Source organism: Phycodurus eques, chromosome 2 (assembly GCF_024500275.1).
Source record: "Phycodurus eques isolate BA_2022a chromosome 2, UOR_Pequ_1.1, whole genome shotgun sequence".
NCBI classification, from domain to species: domain Eukaryota; kingdom Metazoa; phylum Chordata; class Actinopteri; order Syngnathiformes; family Syngnathidae; genus Phycodurus; species Phycodurus eques.
The window spans coordinates 5,192,759-5,212,807 of NC_084526.1; the positions used below are offsets into that span (position 1 = coordinate 5,192,759).

Consider the following 20,049-nt stretch of genomic DNA (forward strand, 5'->3'; position numbering starts at 1 on the left):
CACGAAGGTCGCGAGCGTGCTGGAGCCCATACCAACTAACTCTAGGCGAGAGGCGGGATACACGGTGAATTGGTCGTGTGTTCAACCTATGGGTGAAAACGACTGGGTATGAGTGACTGTGCGGTCTGCTGATTACTAGTGTGTTTATGTATGTGTGTGGTGTTTGAGAGACAAATGCTGGAATCTTGGCCAAGTGTATGATGAAAGTGCATTTGATTGATTACAGGAAGATCTGTTGTTTGCTGTGGATACTGTATATGTATCGGTGTGCGTGTTATTACTCGTAATGTGTCGTGAGCTGTTGCTGCAGGTGGGAAATAATTGTGGGAAAATCCATCCATCCATCCATTTTCTTTTACCGGTTATCCTCACTAGGGTCGCGGGCTTCTGGAGCCTATTCCTGGTATCTTCGGGAGGGAGGCGGGGTACACCCTTAACCGGTCGCCAGCCAATCGCAGGGCTTGTGGGAAAGTTTTTTTTTGGGAGAATTGGTGATTAACTAGTGTGACACTGTGATATTGTAGAGCAAGCGTTTTGTTTTATGAAGTGGTAAGAATGAGACCTAGAGACCTAAAAATGGGAGCAGCCTACTGATGAGACAGATTCCATTCAGGGGGGGAGGAGGCTGCTAAAAATGTTAGAATAGCGCAACTTAACGTTCACACAAAATAATATTTATTGAATTAAGTTATTATATTGGGATCATTATCAGTTTGCTTCAAAGTTGTATATAGTAACATTTTAACAATTTCAACATAAAACAGATTTAATCCTCAAAATGATTGTTATATGCTGCAACCTGCAGTCATGACTTTGAGCAGCTGTGTGTTTTTATCTTGTGTTGTCTGTTATCCCAACAAAAACACTACACATTTCTCTGGCAAAGCAAACTTCAGCACAATTAGTGGGCATCTAAAGTGTGCCATGCGGTCCTGCCCCGCTCTTGGGCTTCCTGATTCATCCAAGCCCTTTGTTCAGTTTGTGGACGAGCGTCATGGTGACCTCCTTCGTCCGGTGGAGTACTTCCCTTTGTCAACTTGATCCGGTGGTACGGGGACTTCGTGCGCACCTTCGCGGGATGGCCACCTGTGAACAGGCCGTTGTCGTCGCACGTGACTACGTGGGGTATTCTCTGCTAACTTTTTGTATTCCTCGCAGGAGCAGTGCTCCTCTCACTTGTTTGATGTGCATAGGCTCCGCTACAACACAGTGCTGTTGTTGTGACTTTCCCACTGCTCCCTTCTCATTACTCGGCAGCGAGCGGCTGAGTTGATAGCATTCACTGAGGCCTGCCGCCTAGCAGAAAGTACAGTGTCTTGCTGAAATAAGTAGGGGCGTCCATGAAAACGACTTTGCTTGGATGGCAGCATATGTTTCTCCAAAACCTGTATGTACCTTTCAGCATTAATGGTGCCTTCGCAGATGTGTAAGTTACTCATGCCATTGGCACTAACACAGCCCCATACCATCACAGATGCTGGCTTTTGAACTTTGTGTCCATTAACAGTGCGGATGGTTATTTTCCTGTTTGGCCCAGAGGACACGACGTCGGATGTAGCGCCAAACTGTATTTACTGACACTGGTTTTCTGAAGTGTTCCTGAGCCCATGTGGTGAAATCCTTTACAAATTGATGTCGGTTTTTGATGCAGTGCCGCCTAAAGGATCGAAGGTCACGGACATTCAATGTTGGTTTTCGGCCTTGCCGCTTACATGCAGTGATTTCTCCAGATTCTCTGAACCTTTTGATGATAATATGGACCGTAGATGATGAAATCCCTAAATTCCTTGCAATTGTACGTTGAGGAACATTGTCCTTAAACTGTTCGACGATTTTCTCACGCACTTGTTCACAAATAGGTGAATCTCGCCCCATCTTTGCTTGTGAATTTGCTTTTATACCCTGTTCCCAATTAGCCTGTTCACCTGTGGGATGTTCCAAACAGGTGTTTGATGAGCATTCCTCAACTTTCTCAGTCTTTTTTTCCAACTGTCCCAGCTTTTTTGGAACGTGTTGCAGCCATAAAATTCTGATGATTATTTACTAAAAACAATAAAGTTTATTTCTTTGAACATTAAATATCTTGTCTTTGTAGTGTATTCAATTAAATATAGGTTGAACATGATTTGCAAATCATTGTATTCTATTTTTATGTATGTTTAACACAACGTCCCAACTTCATTGGAATTGGGGTTGTACATGGTCTCTCATTTTGCCATCTTTTTTAAATCTAATGTTAAACCCATTCTCCACCTTTTGTTATCGCTGTCGGCAAATGTGCAGCACATGTCTGACCTTGTCTCTCAAGGGAATGCCCGTGCAGATGCCACAGAGCCAAGGCTGCATCGCTCCTACCTCCTTCTCTTTTCCATCTCTCCTCTCGCACCCCCACCATGCGCCTCTTCTTCTCACTGACCTTCACTCACTGTCTTCTCTCACTGATTGCACTATGTGGTGACAGTGTTGGGCATCTTTTGCGGATGGTGTTTGGATGGGCCCAAATGGTAAGCCTTGCCTCCCTCATCGTCTTTTTTTTTTCCTGCAGTTAAGAGTCAGTGGTTACGAAGGGCTTTTGTACTTTTGGAGCTAATGATGGATTTTGTAGAATTGACACCCTGTAAAGGCAAAAAATACTGTGTAGTTATGGTGGACATGTTTTCTAAATGGATTGAAGTATTTCCGGCAAAACATGCATTCATATCTACGGTGGCAAAAGCACTCCTGACCGAAATTATTCCCAGATGTGGAATCCCCGAAAAACTGTCCTCTAATAACGGCACATACTTTGTAAATGAAGTGATGACCCAGCTTTCCGATTTCAGGTTACAATTAGATCTCAGACTAATTTGTGCCACAAGTCTTCTCAGCACTGCCCAGAGATGATGACGGACCACTGCACCACATCAAACTTGGTGACTTCGTGTTGATCAAAAACTTCCGGTGAAAGACGTGGAGACATCAGTGCTGGCTTGGGCCCTTTCAAGTCCTCTTGGTAAGGGAGGCATCCGAATCAGATGCCCCAGCCACCTCATCTGGCTCCTCTCAATGCGGAGGAGCAGCGGCTCTACTCTGAGATCCTCCCGGATGACCGAGCTTCTCACCCTCTCTCTAAGGGACAGCCCGGACACCCTGCGGAGGAAACTCATTTCGGCCGCTTGTATCCGGGATCTCGTTCTTTCGGTCACGACCCACAGCTCATGACCACAGGTGAGGGTAGGAACGAAGATCGACCGGTAAATTGAGAGCTTCGCCTTTCGGCTTAGCTCCTTCTTTACCACAACGGACCCATACAAAGTCCGCATCACTGCAGACGCTGCACCGATCCGTCTGTTGATCTCCCGTTCCATTCTTCCCTCACTCGTGAACAAGACCCCAAGATACTTGAACTCCTCCACTTGGGGCAGGATCTCATCCCCGAACTGGAGAGGGCATGCCACCCTTTTCCGACTGAAGACCATGGTCTCAGATTTGGAGGTGCTGATTCTCATCCCAGCCGCTTCACACTCGGCTGCGAACTGCTCCAGTGAGAGTTGGAGCTCACGGTTTGATGAAGCCAACAGAACCACATCATCAGCAAAAAGCAGAGATGCAATACTGAGGCTACCAAACCGGACCCCCTCTACGCCTTGGCTGCGCCTAGAAATTCTGTCCATAAAAGTTATAAACAGAATCGGCGACAAAGGGCAGCCTTGGCGGAGTCCAACCCTCACCGGGAACGAGTCCGACTTACTGCCGGATATGCGGACCAAACTCTGACTCCGGTCGTACAGGGACCGAACAGCCCATTAATGGATGGATACAAATGAATAATTAGAGGTAAATCAAAATCATAATGCACACACGAACACAAGCTGCTGCCCTCAGCTTAGCCTCCCACCAACCAGGAAATATTTTACAATATGCATGTACATATACAACCCCAATTCCAATGAAGTTGGGATGTTGTGTTAAACATAAATAAAAACAGAATACAATGATTTAGCAAATCATGTTCAACCTATATATAATTGAATATAGATAAACTTGATTATTTTTAGCAAATAATCGTTAACTTAGAATTTTATGGCTGCAACATCCATCCATCCATTCATTTTCTGAGCCGCTTATCCTCACTAGGGCCGCGGTCCAAAAAAGCTGGGACAGGTGGCAAAAAAGACTGAGAAAGTTGAGGAATGCTCATCAAACACCTGTTTGGAACATCCCACAGGAGACCAGGCTAATTGAGAACAGGTGGGTGTCATGATTGGGTATAAAAGGAGCTTCACTGAATTGCTCAGTCAATCACAAGCTAAGATGGGGCGTGGTTCACCTCTTTGTGAACAAGTGCGTGAGAAAATAGTTGAACAGTTTAAGGACAATGATCCTCAATGTACAATTGCAAGGAATTTAGGGATTTCATCATCTACGGTCCATAATATCATCAAAAGGTTCAGAGAATCTGGAGAAATCATAGCATGTAAGCGGCAAGGCCGAAAACCAACATTGAATGCCCGTGACCTTCGATCCCTCAGGCGGCACTGCATCAAAAACCGACATCAATGTGTAAAGGATATCACCACTTGGGCTCAGGAACACTTCAGAAAACCATCCATCCATCCATTTTCTGAGCCACTTATCCTCACAAGGGTCATGAGAGCCTATCCCAGCTATCATCAGGCAGGAGGCGGGTTACACCCTGAACCGGTCGCCAGCCAGTCGCAGGGCTCATACAAACAACCATCCGCACTCACATTCACACCTATGGGCTAATTAGAGTCTTCAATTAACCTACCATCCATCATTTTGGGATGTGGGAGGAAACCGGAGTGCCCAGAGAAAACATGCAAACTCCACACAGGCGGGGCCGGGGATTGAACCCAGGTCCTCAGAACTGTAAGGCAGACGCTCTAACTAGTCGTCCACCGTGCCGCCACTTCAGAAAACCAATGTCAGTAAATAAAGTTTGGCGCTACATCCGTAAGTGCAACTTGAAACTCTACTATGCAAAGCAAAAGCCATTTATCAAAGACACCCAGATACGCCGCCTGCTTCTCTGGGCCCAAGCTAATCGAAGATGGACTGATGAAAAGTGGAAAAGTGTTCTGCGGTCCGACGAGTCCAAATTTCAATTTGTGGACGTCGTGTCCTCAAGGCCAAAGAGGAAAAGAACTATCCGGACTGTTATGAACGCAAAGTTCAAAAGCAAGCATCTGTGATGGTATGGGGCTGTTTTATTCTGTTTGACTGTGAAGACACCATTAATGCTGAAAGGCACAGGTTTTGGAGAAAAAATATGCTGCCATCCAAGCAACTTTTTCATGGATGCCCCTGCTTATTTCAGCAAGACAATGCCAAACCACATTCTGCACGTGTTACAACAGCGTGGCTTCGTAGTAAAAGAGTGCGGGTACTAGACTGGCCTGCCTGCAGTCCAGAGCTGTCTCCCATTGAAAATGTGTGGCGCATTATGAAGCGTAAAATACGACAACGGAGACCCCGGACTGTTGAACAGCTGAAGCTGTACATCAAGCAAGAATGGGAAAGAATTCCACCTACAAAGCTTCAACAATTAGTGTTCTCAGTTTCCAAACGTTTATTGAATGTTGTTAAACATTACCCTGTCCCACCTTTTTTGGAACATGTTGCAGCCATAAAATTCAACGTCAATGATTATTTGCTAAAAGCAATCAAGTGTATCAGTTTGAACATTAAATATCTTGTCTTTGTAGTGTGTTCGATTAAATATAGGCCGAACATGATTTGCAAATCATTGTATTCAGTTTTTATTTATGTTTAACACAACTTCATTGGAATTGGGTTTGTATATTATTATATTATATAATATAATATAAATAATGTGAGTGTGCACAACATCAAGACACAAGAAAAAGCATTGTTGGAATGTCAGTTCTAAATAAATATTTTAATCATTTTATCGGCATGAATGCAATTGTACTAATAATTTCTTAAAGGGGCTTAAATAATACAGTATAAAGATGCTAAATACGAAATAATCACTAAAACCTAACGTATTATATCATGAATATACATGGCCAATACAAGTTCTGACAGGGCCACCGCAACTTGGCTCATGGTGGCCCGTCAAAAAGGCTTAACGTCGGACCCTGCTCTCACTGTTAACATAAACCTACCATTGAAATTGTAGAACGAATTGGTCAGTGGGTGAAATTACAAAATCAGTGAGGGATCAAATAATTACTCCGCCGCCCCTGTAAACTATCCAAAATACTGCAAAACTAGTAACATGCCATCCTCTCTCATCAACAATTTTTTCCTCACGGTGTCGCAATCTTTTTTTTTTTTTTCATTTTATTGCACACCGTTCTCTTTTTTTTTTTTAAGAACATGAGAACACTGAGACATGATTGCGAAACATTAAATCACTACTGTGCATGTTTCTCAACAGGTTAATTCTTAAGCTGTAGGTTTCAATTCTAAAGAGTAACAAAAGGGTTAGGTTAGGGTTTGATGATGTAACAAAATTTAGCTAGGAGTGAGAGTACAGACTACAAGGGTGGATGTCAATTCCCTTCCAAGATTCTCGCTCTTATCCACAATAGTATCATATACAACTATAGCGAAGCAAAGAGAGAAATGAGGTGAGCCTTAAAGCCTCTGTAGCCTCCCGCAGAATGCCTTCTGGACGGCGTAGTTTTCTTCCAGATTTGTTTCAAATGAACAGTTTATCGAACATATTTTCTATTGCTATCCCTCACGTCTATCACGATATATACTGACATTGATTTATTGTCCAGCCCTAATATGCAGCACTAATTTAACAAGGTAGTAAACACATATATGTCAATTTGTAACACTTTATAACTATCTGCAAGTGTTTACATTTTCAAAGGATCACTTCAACAACATTCCTAGGAAATCACAATCGGGGCTACCTCTTTGTGACCCCTGCTGTACACAATACATATCTATGTGTACAGTATCTCTAATTTCAAATGACTCACAAATCAATGCAACATTTTTCCACACCACACAAAAATATAGTCGGTATGTCATTAAATCCAGAAAAACGTGCACCATTTTCTTTCCATTTTGCTATGCCTGATTTCAGGCACGCAGATTTAGTGGAGGTCCACAAATATCGTGGTTTCTCATTGTTTTGCACAAGGTAATAATCGTTCTTTTCAGATTACGTTGTTGGGAAACCACTTTAGCACCTAACTTTTGAAATTTTCAATTCAGATGAGATTGTCTGTGGTTCTGGAAAAAGATGAAAATGTTCCTCGATTTCGGTGTCCAAATTCACACGATTTGGACACAACAGAAAACTATATGGATGTGATTCACTATTAGTACTCTTCCTCTGTTTCCCCTTAAATTCCACTTTTTGATTTAGGTAAATATGTAGTGTTAATCATGGTCTTGGAAATGTGCGTATCTGTCAGTGTGTCGTGTTACCTACCCAGACAAAGATCTTTCACCTTGACACGGACACAAACTTCTTTGACCACGGTCTATAAAACATGACATTTGCTCTTTAGTATGCTGTAAAGTTTACAGTGTAAACCATTGAAAAACATCAGCAGTGTCTTCACACTGACCGCTGGTAGGGATACCTCTGTTTATTCTTGAAAACCAACGCCGATACAAGAAAAGTCTGGAGCTCATCGAATAAGCCATAACAGACATATATGGTTGTAATCCAAACAAAATTAGCATTAAATCTCTATTGTACGACACCGATAGGGTTCGACGAGCGAGGAGAAATTCTAAAACAATGTTAAGCAATTTCGTGTTGTTTCTTCACCGCGTGACGTAGAAAGTAGCGTCATTAATTTACAGTATTAAAGTAACTCATAATTTTACAGAACTCTTACAAAATTACTTTCCCAATGTAAATTGAATTTTAAACACGGTAAATGCACGGTCTGAATTAGGTGACGGGCGAACAAGCGTTAGCTGGCTTTAATTCCCATAATTCCTTGCGTCAAGACCAGCAGACCAACATCCAACAACATTTCGAGCTGCTTCACGTTAGCCGAAAACCATACACGAGTTCAGTTCAATATCATTCTGTCGCCATCATGAGAGATGTTGCCGGGTACCTCAAACAGCAGCAGAGCAACAGCACAACACCGGAGATGGCGACGGAGTGGCACACACTGGAGGAGTTGCACAACAAAAGGTAAACATTTTGCCAACTGAAGTTAGCTCTCGCTAGTGTTAGCTTAGCTACCCTCATTCAATTCAATTGCTCGCTGAGTCATGCGCCGACGTAGCATTAGCGCCCATAGGAAGTATATCTCCGAAAAATAATGGTCTCGACACATGAAAGTACAAAGTTAATAGTAGTGCTTTCTCTCGTGTATACGAACCATTATAGTGTCGTCTCTTAAAGTGCAAAATATATTACTGTTACATATTGTGAGAAATTCAAAACCATCCGTTTTGACCATACCGTTAAATTCTGATCATAATATATATAGCATATATGACACATTTAAGTGGAGAATGAAACTTTTTTTTTTTGCCACTTGTCTGAGAGTGTTTTTACCAAATGCTACTGTGTTTGACAGGTTGTGGCATCAGCTGACACTGAGATTGACAGACTTCGTTAAAGATCCTTGTTTCAAAAACGGAGATGGCCTTATACAGGTAAATACTTATAGTAACATACATTGCTGTTCATATTATCCTTACGATTATCTTACGAAAATGTGTGTTTCACTTAGAATGCTGTATTTTGGGGATAAATTGTTCACATAGTGTGGCAAGGTGGATGACTGGTTAGCACATCTGCCTCACAGTTCTGAGGACTGTCCCAGAAACCCCCCCCCGCCCCCATGTGGAGTTTGCATTGTCTCCCTGTGGATGAGTGGATGTTCACATAGCATATTGCACAATGTTGTGCAAATATGAAAAGAAAAAGGCCACACCATGACATTTAAAATCTGGCTTGAAAATTTATTTGTAACAGCTATGAATGGCTGTGTTTGTATGAAATTCGACAAAGCAATTGACAATGGACCTATTAACAGTCCTATTTTGTATTGCAGCTTTATGAAAACTTCATCAGTGACTTTGAACACAGGTAGGTTATCAAGAAAAATAACTACAATAATACCAAGGAGTAACAGTCCTTCAGCCTGTTAAAGTATTACTGTCTTTGTATCTTGATCTTCCAGTTAATTGTTTTTAATCCCTTTGCAGAATCAATCCTTTGTCCCTCATGGAGATAATTCTCTATGTTGCCAGACAGATGACTGGTAAGACCAGGGTGATGTAGAAAACAGTTTGAAAAAATAATTTGGTTTGTATTGTATATTATGAAGGGTTGATAAAATGCTTGTTTCCAGATCCCAAAGATGCCATCACTTTTCTTGAGAAGACCAAGGAAAAAGTAGGTTCACTAATACAACTTGTCACAGGAAACATTTTTTCCCTTAATAGACAGCAAACAGGACAAGCACTTTGAGAGACAATTTAATAAAAACCTGCATGCAAGGAGACAGTTCAAATTATGTCTGGGCAATAAATCAATATCATCTATTTATCGTGATAGAAAATACGATCGATAAACTGTTCGAAAAAGAAATGAATAAAACTACCCCGGCCAGATGCAGTCTGCGGGAAGCTACAGAGGCTTTAAGGCTCACCTCATTTCTCTCTTTGCCGTGACACTCGTACAGACCCTTTCCAAAAAATGTGAATATCATGGAAAAGGTTATTTCCATATTTCCATTAAAAACTTAAACTTTCATAGATTATAGAGTCAGGGCCCACAATTTAAATGATTTCCAGTAGTGTTTATTTTACATAATTTGGACTTCCAGCTCATAAAACCCACAAAATCAGGAATTTAAAAAAAAATTATACTGTGAAGAAATCACCACAAATTTTGCATAAACTGAGTGTCATACACTAATCATCGACCAAACTCAAAAGCACCTGCACAGGTTTCCCCAGGTGTCATTAAATTGCTTCAGTTCGGTTCAATTGTCTCAGTTGCGTTAAATATGAGGAAGACTGCAGACTTGACAACTGGCCAGAAGACCATCATTGATACCGGATGGGTAAGCCACAAAGGTTCATAGCTAAGCAGTCTGGCTGGTCACAGAGTGCTGTGTCCAAGCATATCAATGAAAAGTCTAGTTGAAGGACAAAATGTGGCAGGAGAAGATGCACCAGCAAAAGAGCTGACCGTGGGCTTCAGCGGATTATCAAACAGAGAAGATTCAAGAATCTAGCAGTGGAATGAGGCGGGAGTCACAGCTTCAAAAACCACCCCATTCAGACAAATGCGGGAGACGGGCTACAAGCCACTTCTGAGCCTTAGCCAGAAGCGTCTCAACTGGGGCGAGGAGGAGGAGGACTGGAATTTTGGCCAGTGGTCCAAGGTTCTCTTTTCTGATGAAAGTAAAGTGTGCCTTTCATTTAGGAATGAAGGTCCAAGGGTTTGGATTTTTTTGAATTGTGGGCCCTGAATCTAAAATCTATGAAAGTTTAACTTTTTGAATGGAATTATGGAAATAAAACATTTCCATGATATTAAATGTTTTTGGAAAGGGTCTGTATTATGATACTCTGGGGAGAGAGGGAGAACCTAGGAATAGAATTGAGATCCCCACCCCAAGTCTCTACTCTCTCGACCTATCATGGCCCAGCTAAGCAAATTTGGTTACGCCATCAAACTGTCGCTTTTTTAAATTGAAATCTAAAATTTCGAGGAAATAACTTGACTAACATGCACAGTAGCGATTTAATGTTTTGCCATCGTGTCTCAGAACTTCTTTAAAAGGGAGAGAAACACCATGCACTTAAATGGGGGAAAAAAAGGAGTGCGACAGCATCAGAAGAAATTGACGAGATGGGGAAGGTACGTCACAGTCAGTATAGTGGATAGTTTAATTCCGACGAGTCAGACGACCGATGCTGTCTGTAAACCTTGTGTAAAATATATATTTGGAAATGTAAATGACGAGAGCCACACGAGTAGGCTGTTGCTGTAGCTTTGTTTATTCATGTTGTCTTCCGGGGTCCCACACGAACTTAGTACAGCAAGCGAGAGGGACACTGCCAGAAGCAACCACAGAAAACAAAAGTGAACTCGCAGTACATTACACTGTGCAGGATTATCATCCCTACAATGTCTGGCAATATGACTAATTTATTTTATCATCTCAGCCACTGACTGTCAAGCCATCCACATTGATTGTCCATACATGCATTACGACAACACAACGCCAACGCGCTGTGAAGTGGCCAACTTTAAAATGAAAGTCCTCACAAATAATACATCAATGCTTTAGAATTAACATAATTATTTGAAAATGATGCACAGTAATCTCTCTTATCACGCAACTAACCCACTTTAGAAGAAAGTAGACTGTCCCAGAAATGCACACAGAGGTTACATTTGGATCTGAAGTTGCATTTAAGGGAAAAAAAAAAAAAAATCTGCATTTATGACTACTATTATACCTGATTTTAAAAATATATATATTAAAAATCTCGTATTGCAAGACCACTCCAGTTCGGGGGGACAATAGACAATAGAATGTGAGTTTACCTGATTAAAAAAAGATTTAAAATAATCAGTTTGGTATCACTAGACCAGCCCACTTCTGGGGAACACTAGACCTGGTGCAGTCCTGGGGTGATGTAGAGGCTGGTCTCGCGATACCAAATGGATTATTTAAAAAATTAATTAAATTGGGGATAATAGTTTTCGACCTCTGTAGAGGTTAAAGATTACATTTTAAAGTCAGCCTTTTTTTCTCCAGAGCTGAAATTAGAATTATTTTTTGTAGCCGATCAATAATTATCTCATATCAACTGCTATGAAATACTTTTATTGTGATACAGTTTTCAGTCCTATCACCCAGCCCTAGTTCCAGGGTTCCTACGCAAGTATGGAAAGCATGCAAAAGTATGGAATTTGATTTAATAAATTTCCAGGTCTGGAAAAGTATAAAACAATGGAAACTATTGTATGGGAACATAGTCATGTTTCCGACACTGTTACAACAGCTCTGTTTTCTAAAACAAAAATTATGAATATCTAAAATATACAAACACTGATTGATCTAGATATACGTATATACATGAACTTGTACATATATACAGTATGTGTGTGTGTATATGTATATACGTGTATCTCGATCAGTCAGTGTTTTGTTTTTTCAAGAGCAGCAACAGCAATGTTTTTGTGAGAGCAGACAGTATTTTACCATGGTCTCGGTGAATGCTCAATTCTGTTTGGCTAAAAAAATTGCATCGGTGTTCATTATCAGAATCAGAATCATCTTTATTTGCCAAGTATGTCCAAAACACACAAGGAATTTGTCTCCGGTAGTTGGAGCCGCTCTAGTACATTCCCTTAGAATGTTATGGGATTGCAGTGCCTCTTCATAGTCAAGCACTCAGATGTTGCAAGGGAAATTAAATTGTTTTTGTAAAACTTTCTCTTTTGACAACAAACATATGAAATTATGAATGAGAAGTTGAATTATTTTCCTTGGCAAGTGACTATGGTATAAGTGAGTTAATGCCCTTCCAATTTCTGAATGTAAGGGCTGGTTGGCTGAAGGATCCCTTATAATTCCACCTATAATCTTTGGAAATTACATGGCATATAAAGAAACAGAATGATACACATCTTTTTACTCAAATGTCACAAATTTATTTGAATTGTTTTACTGCCAAGTTTGGGTCTGGAAAACGTATAACATTTTTATATTGCAATTGTGTAGGAACCCTGGAGTTCGAATTTAACCAGGTTATTATTTCGCCTTGATGCAATTGTGACCGCCAAATGTATGATGTTTTGTAATACTCTGCTATCAGACAGAGTAACAAGGAGACAGGAGCATTGTGACCTTTTTCTTTGTCTTTACTAGAGCAGAGTTCATATGATGTTATAATTAACAGAATAGAGCACATACATTTTATAAGTGCAAAAACATATTTTTCCAACAAACTACAACTACATATTACCTGATATGTAAACAACACAATTTAAACAAACTGGCTATAATTCAATCTGGTCCAGGTGAAAAGCAGTGAAGAAGCTGTCATTCTCTGCAAGACATCCATCGGCAGTCTCAAGCTTGAAATCAATGATCTGCCAGCAACAAAGGTGGGAAGAACTCCAAATTAATGTGTGCTGATTTTTTTATTGTTTTTATTTTTTGACTTCTCGTAGCACATATTGAATGTCTGATTATTTGTTGGCGATGCATAAATGATAGCAGTCCCAACAAAACACCAATGCAAGTTTATTTTTGTAATCCCAAATTCCCCACCCCTTTATTTATTTAAGTTTTATTATCAAATCAGGCGCCTTTCGGCGAAATTCGCTGTTTTGAACTCATAATAGGCCATTCACGTGAATTGTATAGAGCCAAAGAGATTTTCCTTGTTATAGGTCTGTCGTCATAGGTTATTTAATTCGTACTCCTTGAACACTGGCAAGTAGATCCATTCCACACATCCCCCATCCACAAACAGATGTAATTGTGAATATTACTCCGCGGCGGACTAATATGCGGTTGCTGAGGTTCCGCCTGTGCGCTCGGGACCTGCTTTGGATAAGTCACAGGAGTTGACGAGACCAGAAAAAACACTTCCGCCGCTTCTGCTGTTAAGAGGTAATGGTACTTTTACAATGATTTAAATGTTGCTCGCTACTTTTATATATCAATAATTGCTTATTTATCATATCATATATATTTATCATTTCGTGTGCGAGCCTACGACTACCGCATTGGACACTGTATGGGTCAATCCAATTTAATTGCTAGTGACATTTAAGTCTAGTTCACCAACCAAACGACACAAGAAAGTTACATGACCTCACACAATTCTTCTATTGGGCTTCCCGGGCATAGGCATTAACACTAGATAAACCAGCCCGGCTGATCGTCGTGCCCTAGTTGGCAACCATTTTGGGAAGGTCGTTGTTACCATGAAGGCACGGCGAGCTACTCTTGGTTACATTTAGACGAACAAAAACAAAAGCTTTCACGTATTCTTGTATTTGTCTGGCACTGTCTGCCCAAACATGGATATTTCAGATCACTTATACTTTTAGAAAACACCGTGCAGTAAAGTGCAGATGTTGTTGTAGTTTTGATTGTGCATATACACACACAGCAATATCAGAATTTGCACATTCACATTTTATTTTGTATTTTTTTTTTTTTTTTGTTGATGTTCATGCTGTGGTTAAAAAAAAATCAGAAGTTACTCACTATGACTTAGTAATTATTTCACTGGTCTTTTGTATTTTCCCGTTGAGGTGCTGCGGGTCGTGGCTCTGCTTGTAGTCCCAGCGGAACCGCAAAACACACGTAACATCGGCGACAAGTGTTGATCCGCTAGTACATCTTGTATCAATTAGGAAACGCGCCTACAATTATCTAATTAGTTTACGGTTGTTAATGTTAAATGTATTAAGGGACTGAGCGATGTTCGGGTTGTGACATAAATTTTCTCAAATCTCACAGAATGAGATTTGAGAAAACTTCAAATTCAGAAATGGCCAATAAAAACAGAAAAATATTGTACTTAATATTTTCTTGCAGGATGCATTTGGGATTAGCCTTTGAAGTTGGTAATAGTCTAAAATGAAGTGAAACAGACAATGATTTTAATCAATTATTTTCCAGAATGAGAGTGCTTAAAGAGGGGGATGCTATTCATGTGGCACAACTTGAAGCAGGCATCAGATGCAGGTGGATATGGGCCTGGCTCAAGTTGGAGGCCGAAACAAAAAAGCAAAGAAATGAGGCAAATTTAATTTTAATCTTAAATTTGCACATCAAGATGTGTGTTGTAAATAAATATTTTTCTGCATATAGAAACTTGTGTTTGCCTTATTGTACTCTTTAGAGTCTTCCCATGAGCTCACCACCTGTGGGAGGAGCCATAGGGGTCGGGTGATGCCAGTACGACGTGGCAAGCCCAAACGTATTGTGAGGGTCTGCTGGGAACGTCTGGCAGAATCCCCAGTCAGAAGGAGAAAGCAGTGCACCATCAACACTGTGTATAGTGGGGATGGGGTGCTGCTGACCTCGACTCGGGACGTTGAGTCAGTGTGGAGAATACTTCGAAGACCTCCCCAATGCAACCGACACGCCTTCCCATGAGGAAGCCAGAGTCTGGGGTCTCTGAGGCGGGCTTTCCTATCTCTTGGGTTGAGATCACAGAGGTGGTTAAAAAGCTCCTCGGGGGCAAGGTAGCAGTGCCAGCAGTTCCTAAAGGCTCTGGATGTTGTGGGGCTGTCCTCGTTGACACGCCTCTGCAACATCGCGTGGACATCGGGGACAGTGCTTGTGGATTGGCAGACTGGGGTGGTGGTCCCCCTTTTTTAGAAAGGGGGCCGGAGGGTGTGTTCCAACTACAGGGGGATCACACTCCGCAGCCTCCCTGGTAAGGTCTATTCAGGGGTACTGGAGAGGAGGGTCCGTCGGGAAGTCGAATCTCAGATTCAGGAGGAGCAGTGTGGTTTTCGTCCTGGCCGTGGAACAGTGGACCAGCTCTAGACCCTCGACATGGTCCTCGAGGGTGCATGGGAGTTCGCCCAACCAGTCTAGTTTTGTGGACTTGGAGAAGGCGTTCGACCCTGTCCCTCGGGGAGTCCTGTGGGGGGTGCTTCGGGAGTATGAGGTGAGGGTTTGACTCTGCCCTTTGTCACCGATTCCGTTCACAACTTTTATGGACAGAATTTCTAGGCGCAGCCGAGGCGTAGAGGGGGTCCGGTTTGGTGGCCTCAGAATTGCATCTCTGCTTTTTGCAGATGTTATGGTTCTGTTGGCTTCATCAAACCGTGATCTCCAACTCTCATTGGAGCGGTTCGCAGCAGAGTGTGAAGTGGCTGGGATGAGAATCAGCACCTCCAACTCTGAGACCATGGTCCTCAGTCGGAAAAGGGTGGCGTGCCCTCTCCGGGTCTGGGATGAGATCCTGCCCCAAGTGGAGGAGTCGACATCGACAGGCAGATCGGTGCAGCGTCTGCAGTGCTGCGGACTTAGTATCGATCTGTTGTGGTAAAGAAGGAGCTCCGCAGGGTGTCCGGGCTCTCCCTTAGAGATAGGGTTAGAAGCTCGGTCATCCGGGACCGAGCTTCTAGCGGCTCTACTCCGCTGTTCCTCCACATTGAGAGGAGCCAGATGAGGTGGCTGAGGCATCTGCATTCTGATGCCTACCGGACGCCTCCTTGGTGAGGTGTTCCGGGCACGTCCCATTGGGAGGAGACCCTGGGGGCGACCCAGGACACGCTGAAGAGAATACGTCTCTCAGCTAGCCTGGGAACGCCTCGGGATCCCCCCCCGGAAGAGCTGGATGAAGTGGCTGGGGAGAAGGAAGTCTGGGCGTCCCTGCTAAAGCTATTGCCTCCTGTGACCCGACCTCGGATAAGCGGTAGAAAATGGATGGATGGAGTCTTACAGATTGCTTAATTCATGTTAAAATAAAAATTCTCTGGGGGGACCCGGGGGATCCCCGGAGACACCCACCCCCTTTGTCTGTCACCTTTTTTTTTTCATCTTTTTCGTGTTTGCATGTCAGATATAATACTGTGTGTAGAGTTCGGCTCAGACCATGGTGTCAAATTTACTGCTTTTGTTATGCACTTTAATAATTCAGATTTTACATTATGTTCACTGTTTTATTAATGCAGATGAAAATTCTTTGTTCAATTTCATTACAAAATTGTGTAGCATTCTATCTATCTATGTGATTAAACATTGCTGGTGAAAATTAAAGTAAATTAATCATACCAGATAAATTAAGTGGTTTAAATGTGCATAATTAATACAATTACTTTAAATTTTACTGAGATTGTAAATTTTCTACTGTAACTGCGGGTTAAAGAATGTTTTTTTCAATATTTGAAATCCCCAAAGTATGCCAATATGACTCACCCATTGATGATGTGTTACATTTTTTCACGCACTACTTATCCCCCCTAAACCTGATGTAAATGCTCACACTAAATTGCCCGTTTTTTTTTGGTTTTTTTTTTTGTCTGTTCTAGAAACTAATTGAGGAGGTGGAGGAAATGTTGAATAATTTGCCAGGTGTTACATCGGTGCATGGCAGGTTTTATGACCTCTCAAGCAAATATTATCGCATCATTGGGAACCACGCCTCCTATTACAAGGATGCTCTGAGATACCTTGGTTGTGTGGACATCAAAGACCTTCCAGGTTAGCTATTGCATGCAGAGAACAAACTAGAAGTAGAATGACAAAATGAATTTTTTTGTCGATTTCACAGAGACAGAGAAGCAGGAAAGAGCCTTCACATTGGGATTGGCTGGTCTTTTGGGAGAAGGCGTTTACAACTTTGGCGAACTGGTTGGATACTCACTAAATCTTTATCATATGTTGTTTTAACAACATCAGTGCATAGTGGTATTGACTCTGTGTTGCTTTTTGTTGCAGTTGATGCACCCTGTGCTGGAGTCCCTGAGAAACACAGACAAACAGTGGCTCATTGACACACTGTATGCTTTCAATGGAGGCAATGTAGAAAAATTCCAGGGCTTCAAGTCTGCATGGGGCCAACAGGTTAGTGGAATTCATCTCCTTGATCCACATGTACAAAAACGCTGGAGATCCAATAGCTTTCGGAACTTAACAAGGTATTTTCCAAAACAATCAGTTCTCCTAAATGTATAATTATGATGAAGTATTAATTGTTATACTGTACACAAAACAAGTCAGTGTTTTGTCATGTTGATGGCAATTTAGATTAAAGGCAGGGCTTGAATGCAAAGGGTACATGTTAAATGTGCTTTTGTCCCCCCCCTTGATTTTAGCCTGACCTTGCAGCACATGAAGCCAAACTGATGCAGAAGATCCAGCTCCTCTGTGTGATGGAGGTGAGACACACATATAGTGGGGCAAAAAAGTATTTAGTCAGCCACCAATTGTGCAAGTTCTCCCACTTAAAATGATGAGAGAGTCCTGTAATTTTAATCATAGGTATACCTCACCTATGAGAGACAAAATGAGGGAAAAAAAATCCCAAAAATCACAGTCTGATTTTTAAAGAATTTGTTAGCAAATTATGGTGTAAAATTTGGTCAATAACAAAAACGTTGATCTCAATACTTTATCTACCATTGGCAATGACAGATGTCAAATGTTTTCTGTAAGTCATGACAAGGTTTTCACACACTGTTGCTGGTATGTTGGCCCATTCCTCCATGCAGATCTCCTCTCGAGCAGTGATGTTTTGGGGCTGTCGCTGGGCAACACAGACTTTCAACTCCGTCCAATGATTTACTATGGGGTTGAGATCTGAAGACTGGCTAGGCCACCTTGAAATGCTTTTTACGAAGCCACTCCTTTGGTTTCCCGGGCGGCGTGTTTGGGATCATTGTCATGCTGAAAGACCCAGCCACATTTCACCTTCAATGCCCTTGCTGATGAAAGGAGGTTTTCACTCTCATGGTACATGGACCCATTCATTCTTTCCTTTACACCAGTCGTAATGGTCCCTTTGCAGAAAAATAGTCCCAAAGCATGATGTTTCCACCCCCATGCTTCACAGTAGGTATGGTGTTCTTTGGATGCAACTCAGCATTCTTTCTCCTCCAAACACAAAAAGTTGAGTTTTTACCAAAAAGTTCTATTTTGGTTTCATCTAACCATATGACATTCTCCCAATCCCTTCTTGATCATCCAAATGCTCCTAGCAAACTTCAGACGGGCCTAGACATGTACTGGCTAAAGCAGGGAGACACGTCTGGCACTGCAGGATTTGAGTCCCTGGCGGCGTAGTGTGTTACTGATGGTAGCCTTTGTTACTTTGGTCACAGCTCTCTGCAGGTCATTCACTAGGTCCTCCTATGTGGTTCTGGTATTTTTGCTCACCGTTCTTGTGATCATCTTGACCCCACGGGGTGATCGATCTTGCGTGGAGACGCAATTCGAAGGAGATCAGTGGTCTTGTATGTGTTCCGTTTTCTTGTATGCGTTCCGTTTTCTAATCATTGCTCCCACAGTTGATTTCTTTATTTCTCTACAATTTTATTTCTGGTGTCCTTTGACAACTCTTTGGTCTTGGCCATAGTGGAGTTTGGAGTGTGACTGTTTGAGGTTGTGGACAGGTGTCTTTTATACTGCTGAGGTCAAACAGGTGCCATTAATACAAGTAACGAGTGGAGGACAGAGAAGCCTCTTAAAGAAGAAGTTACAGGTCTGTGAGAGCCACAAATCTTGCTTGTTTGTAGGTGACCAAATAGTTATTTTCCACCATAATTTGCTAATAAATTATTTTTAAAAATCAGATGTGATTTTCAAATTATTGTTTTTTTTGTCAGATTTTGTCTCATGGGTGACGTCACTAGCCACCCCACCGGGCCTGCCTCTTAAAGATACATACAGTGGGTACGGAAAGTATTCAGACGCCCTTCAATTTTTCACTCTTTGTTATATTGGAGCCATTTGCTAAAATCATTTAAGTTCATTTTTTCCTAATTAATGTACACACAGCACTCCATATTGACAGGGAAAAAAACGGAATTGTTGAACTTTTTGCAGATTTAATTCAAATAGAAAAACTGTCTTTTATAGACGGGTGTGTGGCTTTCCTAATCAAGTCCAATCAGTATAATCAAACACAGCTGGACTCCAATGAAGGTGTAGACCCATCTTAAGGATGATCAGAAGAAATGGACAGCACCCGAGTTAAATATGAGTGTCACAGCCAAGGGTCTGAATACTTCTGGCTGTGTGATATTTAAATTTTTCTTTTTTAATAAATCTACAAAGATTTCAACTAGTCCATTTTTTCCTGTCAATATGGGGTGCTGTGTGTACAGTTAGCGGGTGGGAATTAATTTAAATTATTTTGGCAAATGGCTGCACTATAACAAAAAGTGAAACATTTGAGGGGGTCTGAATACTTTCCGTACCCACTGTACCTAACGCACACACGCCATAATACATACAGTATTTTGTTTACATTTTATGCTTGCAATGTTTGTGTGTTCGAAACATGTGATCTTTGTTTAAAGCACTGATTTCCAACCTTTATGGAGCCAATGAACATATTTTATTATTTTTATTATTATTATTA

At 41.6% G+C, this 20,049-nt stretch overlaps 2 protein-coding genes across 6 annotated transcripts in view; one reads left to right on the forward strand and one right to left on the reverse strand.

Annotated features, from left to right (window-relative positions):
• The window catches only part of sirt3 (sirtuin 3), a 20,186-nt gene extending 12,259 nt beyond the window's left edge, over nucleotides 1–7,927 (reverse strand). For 3 of the 5 annotated variants that reach the window (XM_061664680.1, XM_061664671.1, XM_061664657.1), the window contains exons 1-2: nucleotides 7,560–7,927; nucleotides 7,421–7,472 (exon numbers count right to left, since the gene is read on the reverse strand). In XM_061664680.1, coding sequence (XP_061520664.1) covers nucleotides 7,421–7,472; nucleotides 7,560–7,677 — 170 coding nt within the window. In that variant the 5' untranslated portion in view covers nucleotides 7,678–7,927. The remainder of the gene's footprint in view (nucleotides 1–7,420; nucleotides 7,473–7,559) is intronic. The other 2 variants (XM_061664687.1, XM_061664664.1) reach the window with 1 other exon arrangement.
• psmd13 (proteasome 26S subunit, non-ATPase 13) overlaps nucleotides 7,917–20,049 on the forward strand; it is a 14,391-nt gene continuing 2,258 nt past the window's right edge. Inside the window, exons 1-10 of the mRNA XM_061664643.1 lie at nucleotides 7,917–8,143; nucleotides 8,535–8,613; nucleotides 9,015–9,049; nucleotides 9,169–9,224; nucleotides 9,315–9,358; nucleotides 13,010–13,096; nucleotides 16,997–17,168; nucleotides 17,239–17,318; nucleotides 17,406–17,531; nucleotides 17,783–17,845. Coding sequence (XP_061520627.1) covers nucleotides 8,043–8,143; nucleotides 8,535–8,613; nucleotides 9,015–9,049; nucleotides 9,169–9,224; nucleotides 9,315–9,358; nucleotides 13,010–13,096; nucleotides 16,997–17,168; nucleotides 17,239–17,318; nucleotides 17,406–17,531; nucleotides 17,783–17,845 — 843 coding nt within the window. The 5' untranslated portion in view covers nucleotides 7,917–8,042. The remainder of the gene's footprint in view (nucleotides 8,144–8,534; nucleotides 8,614–9,014; nucleotides 9,050–9,168; nucleotides 9,225–9,314; nucleotides 9,359–13,009; nucleotides 13,097–16,996; nucleotides 17,169–17,238; nucleotides 17,319–17,405; nucleotides 17,532–17,782; nucleotides 17,846–20,049) is intronic.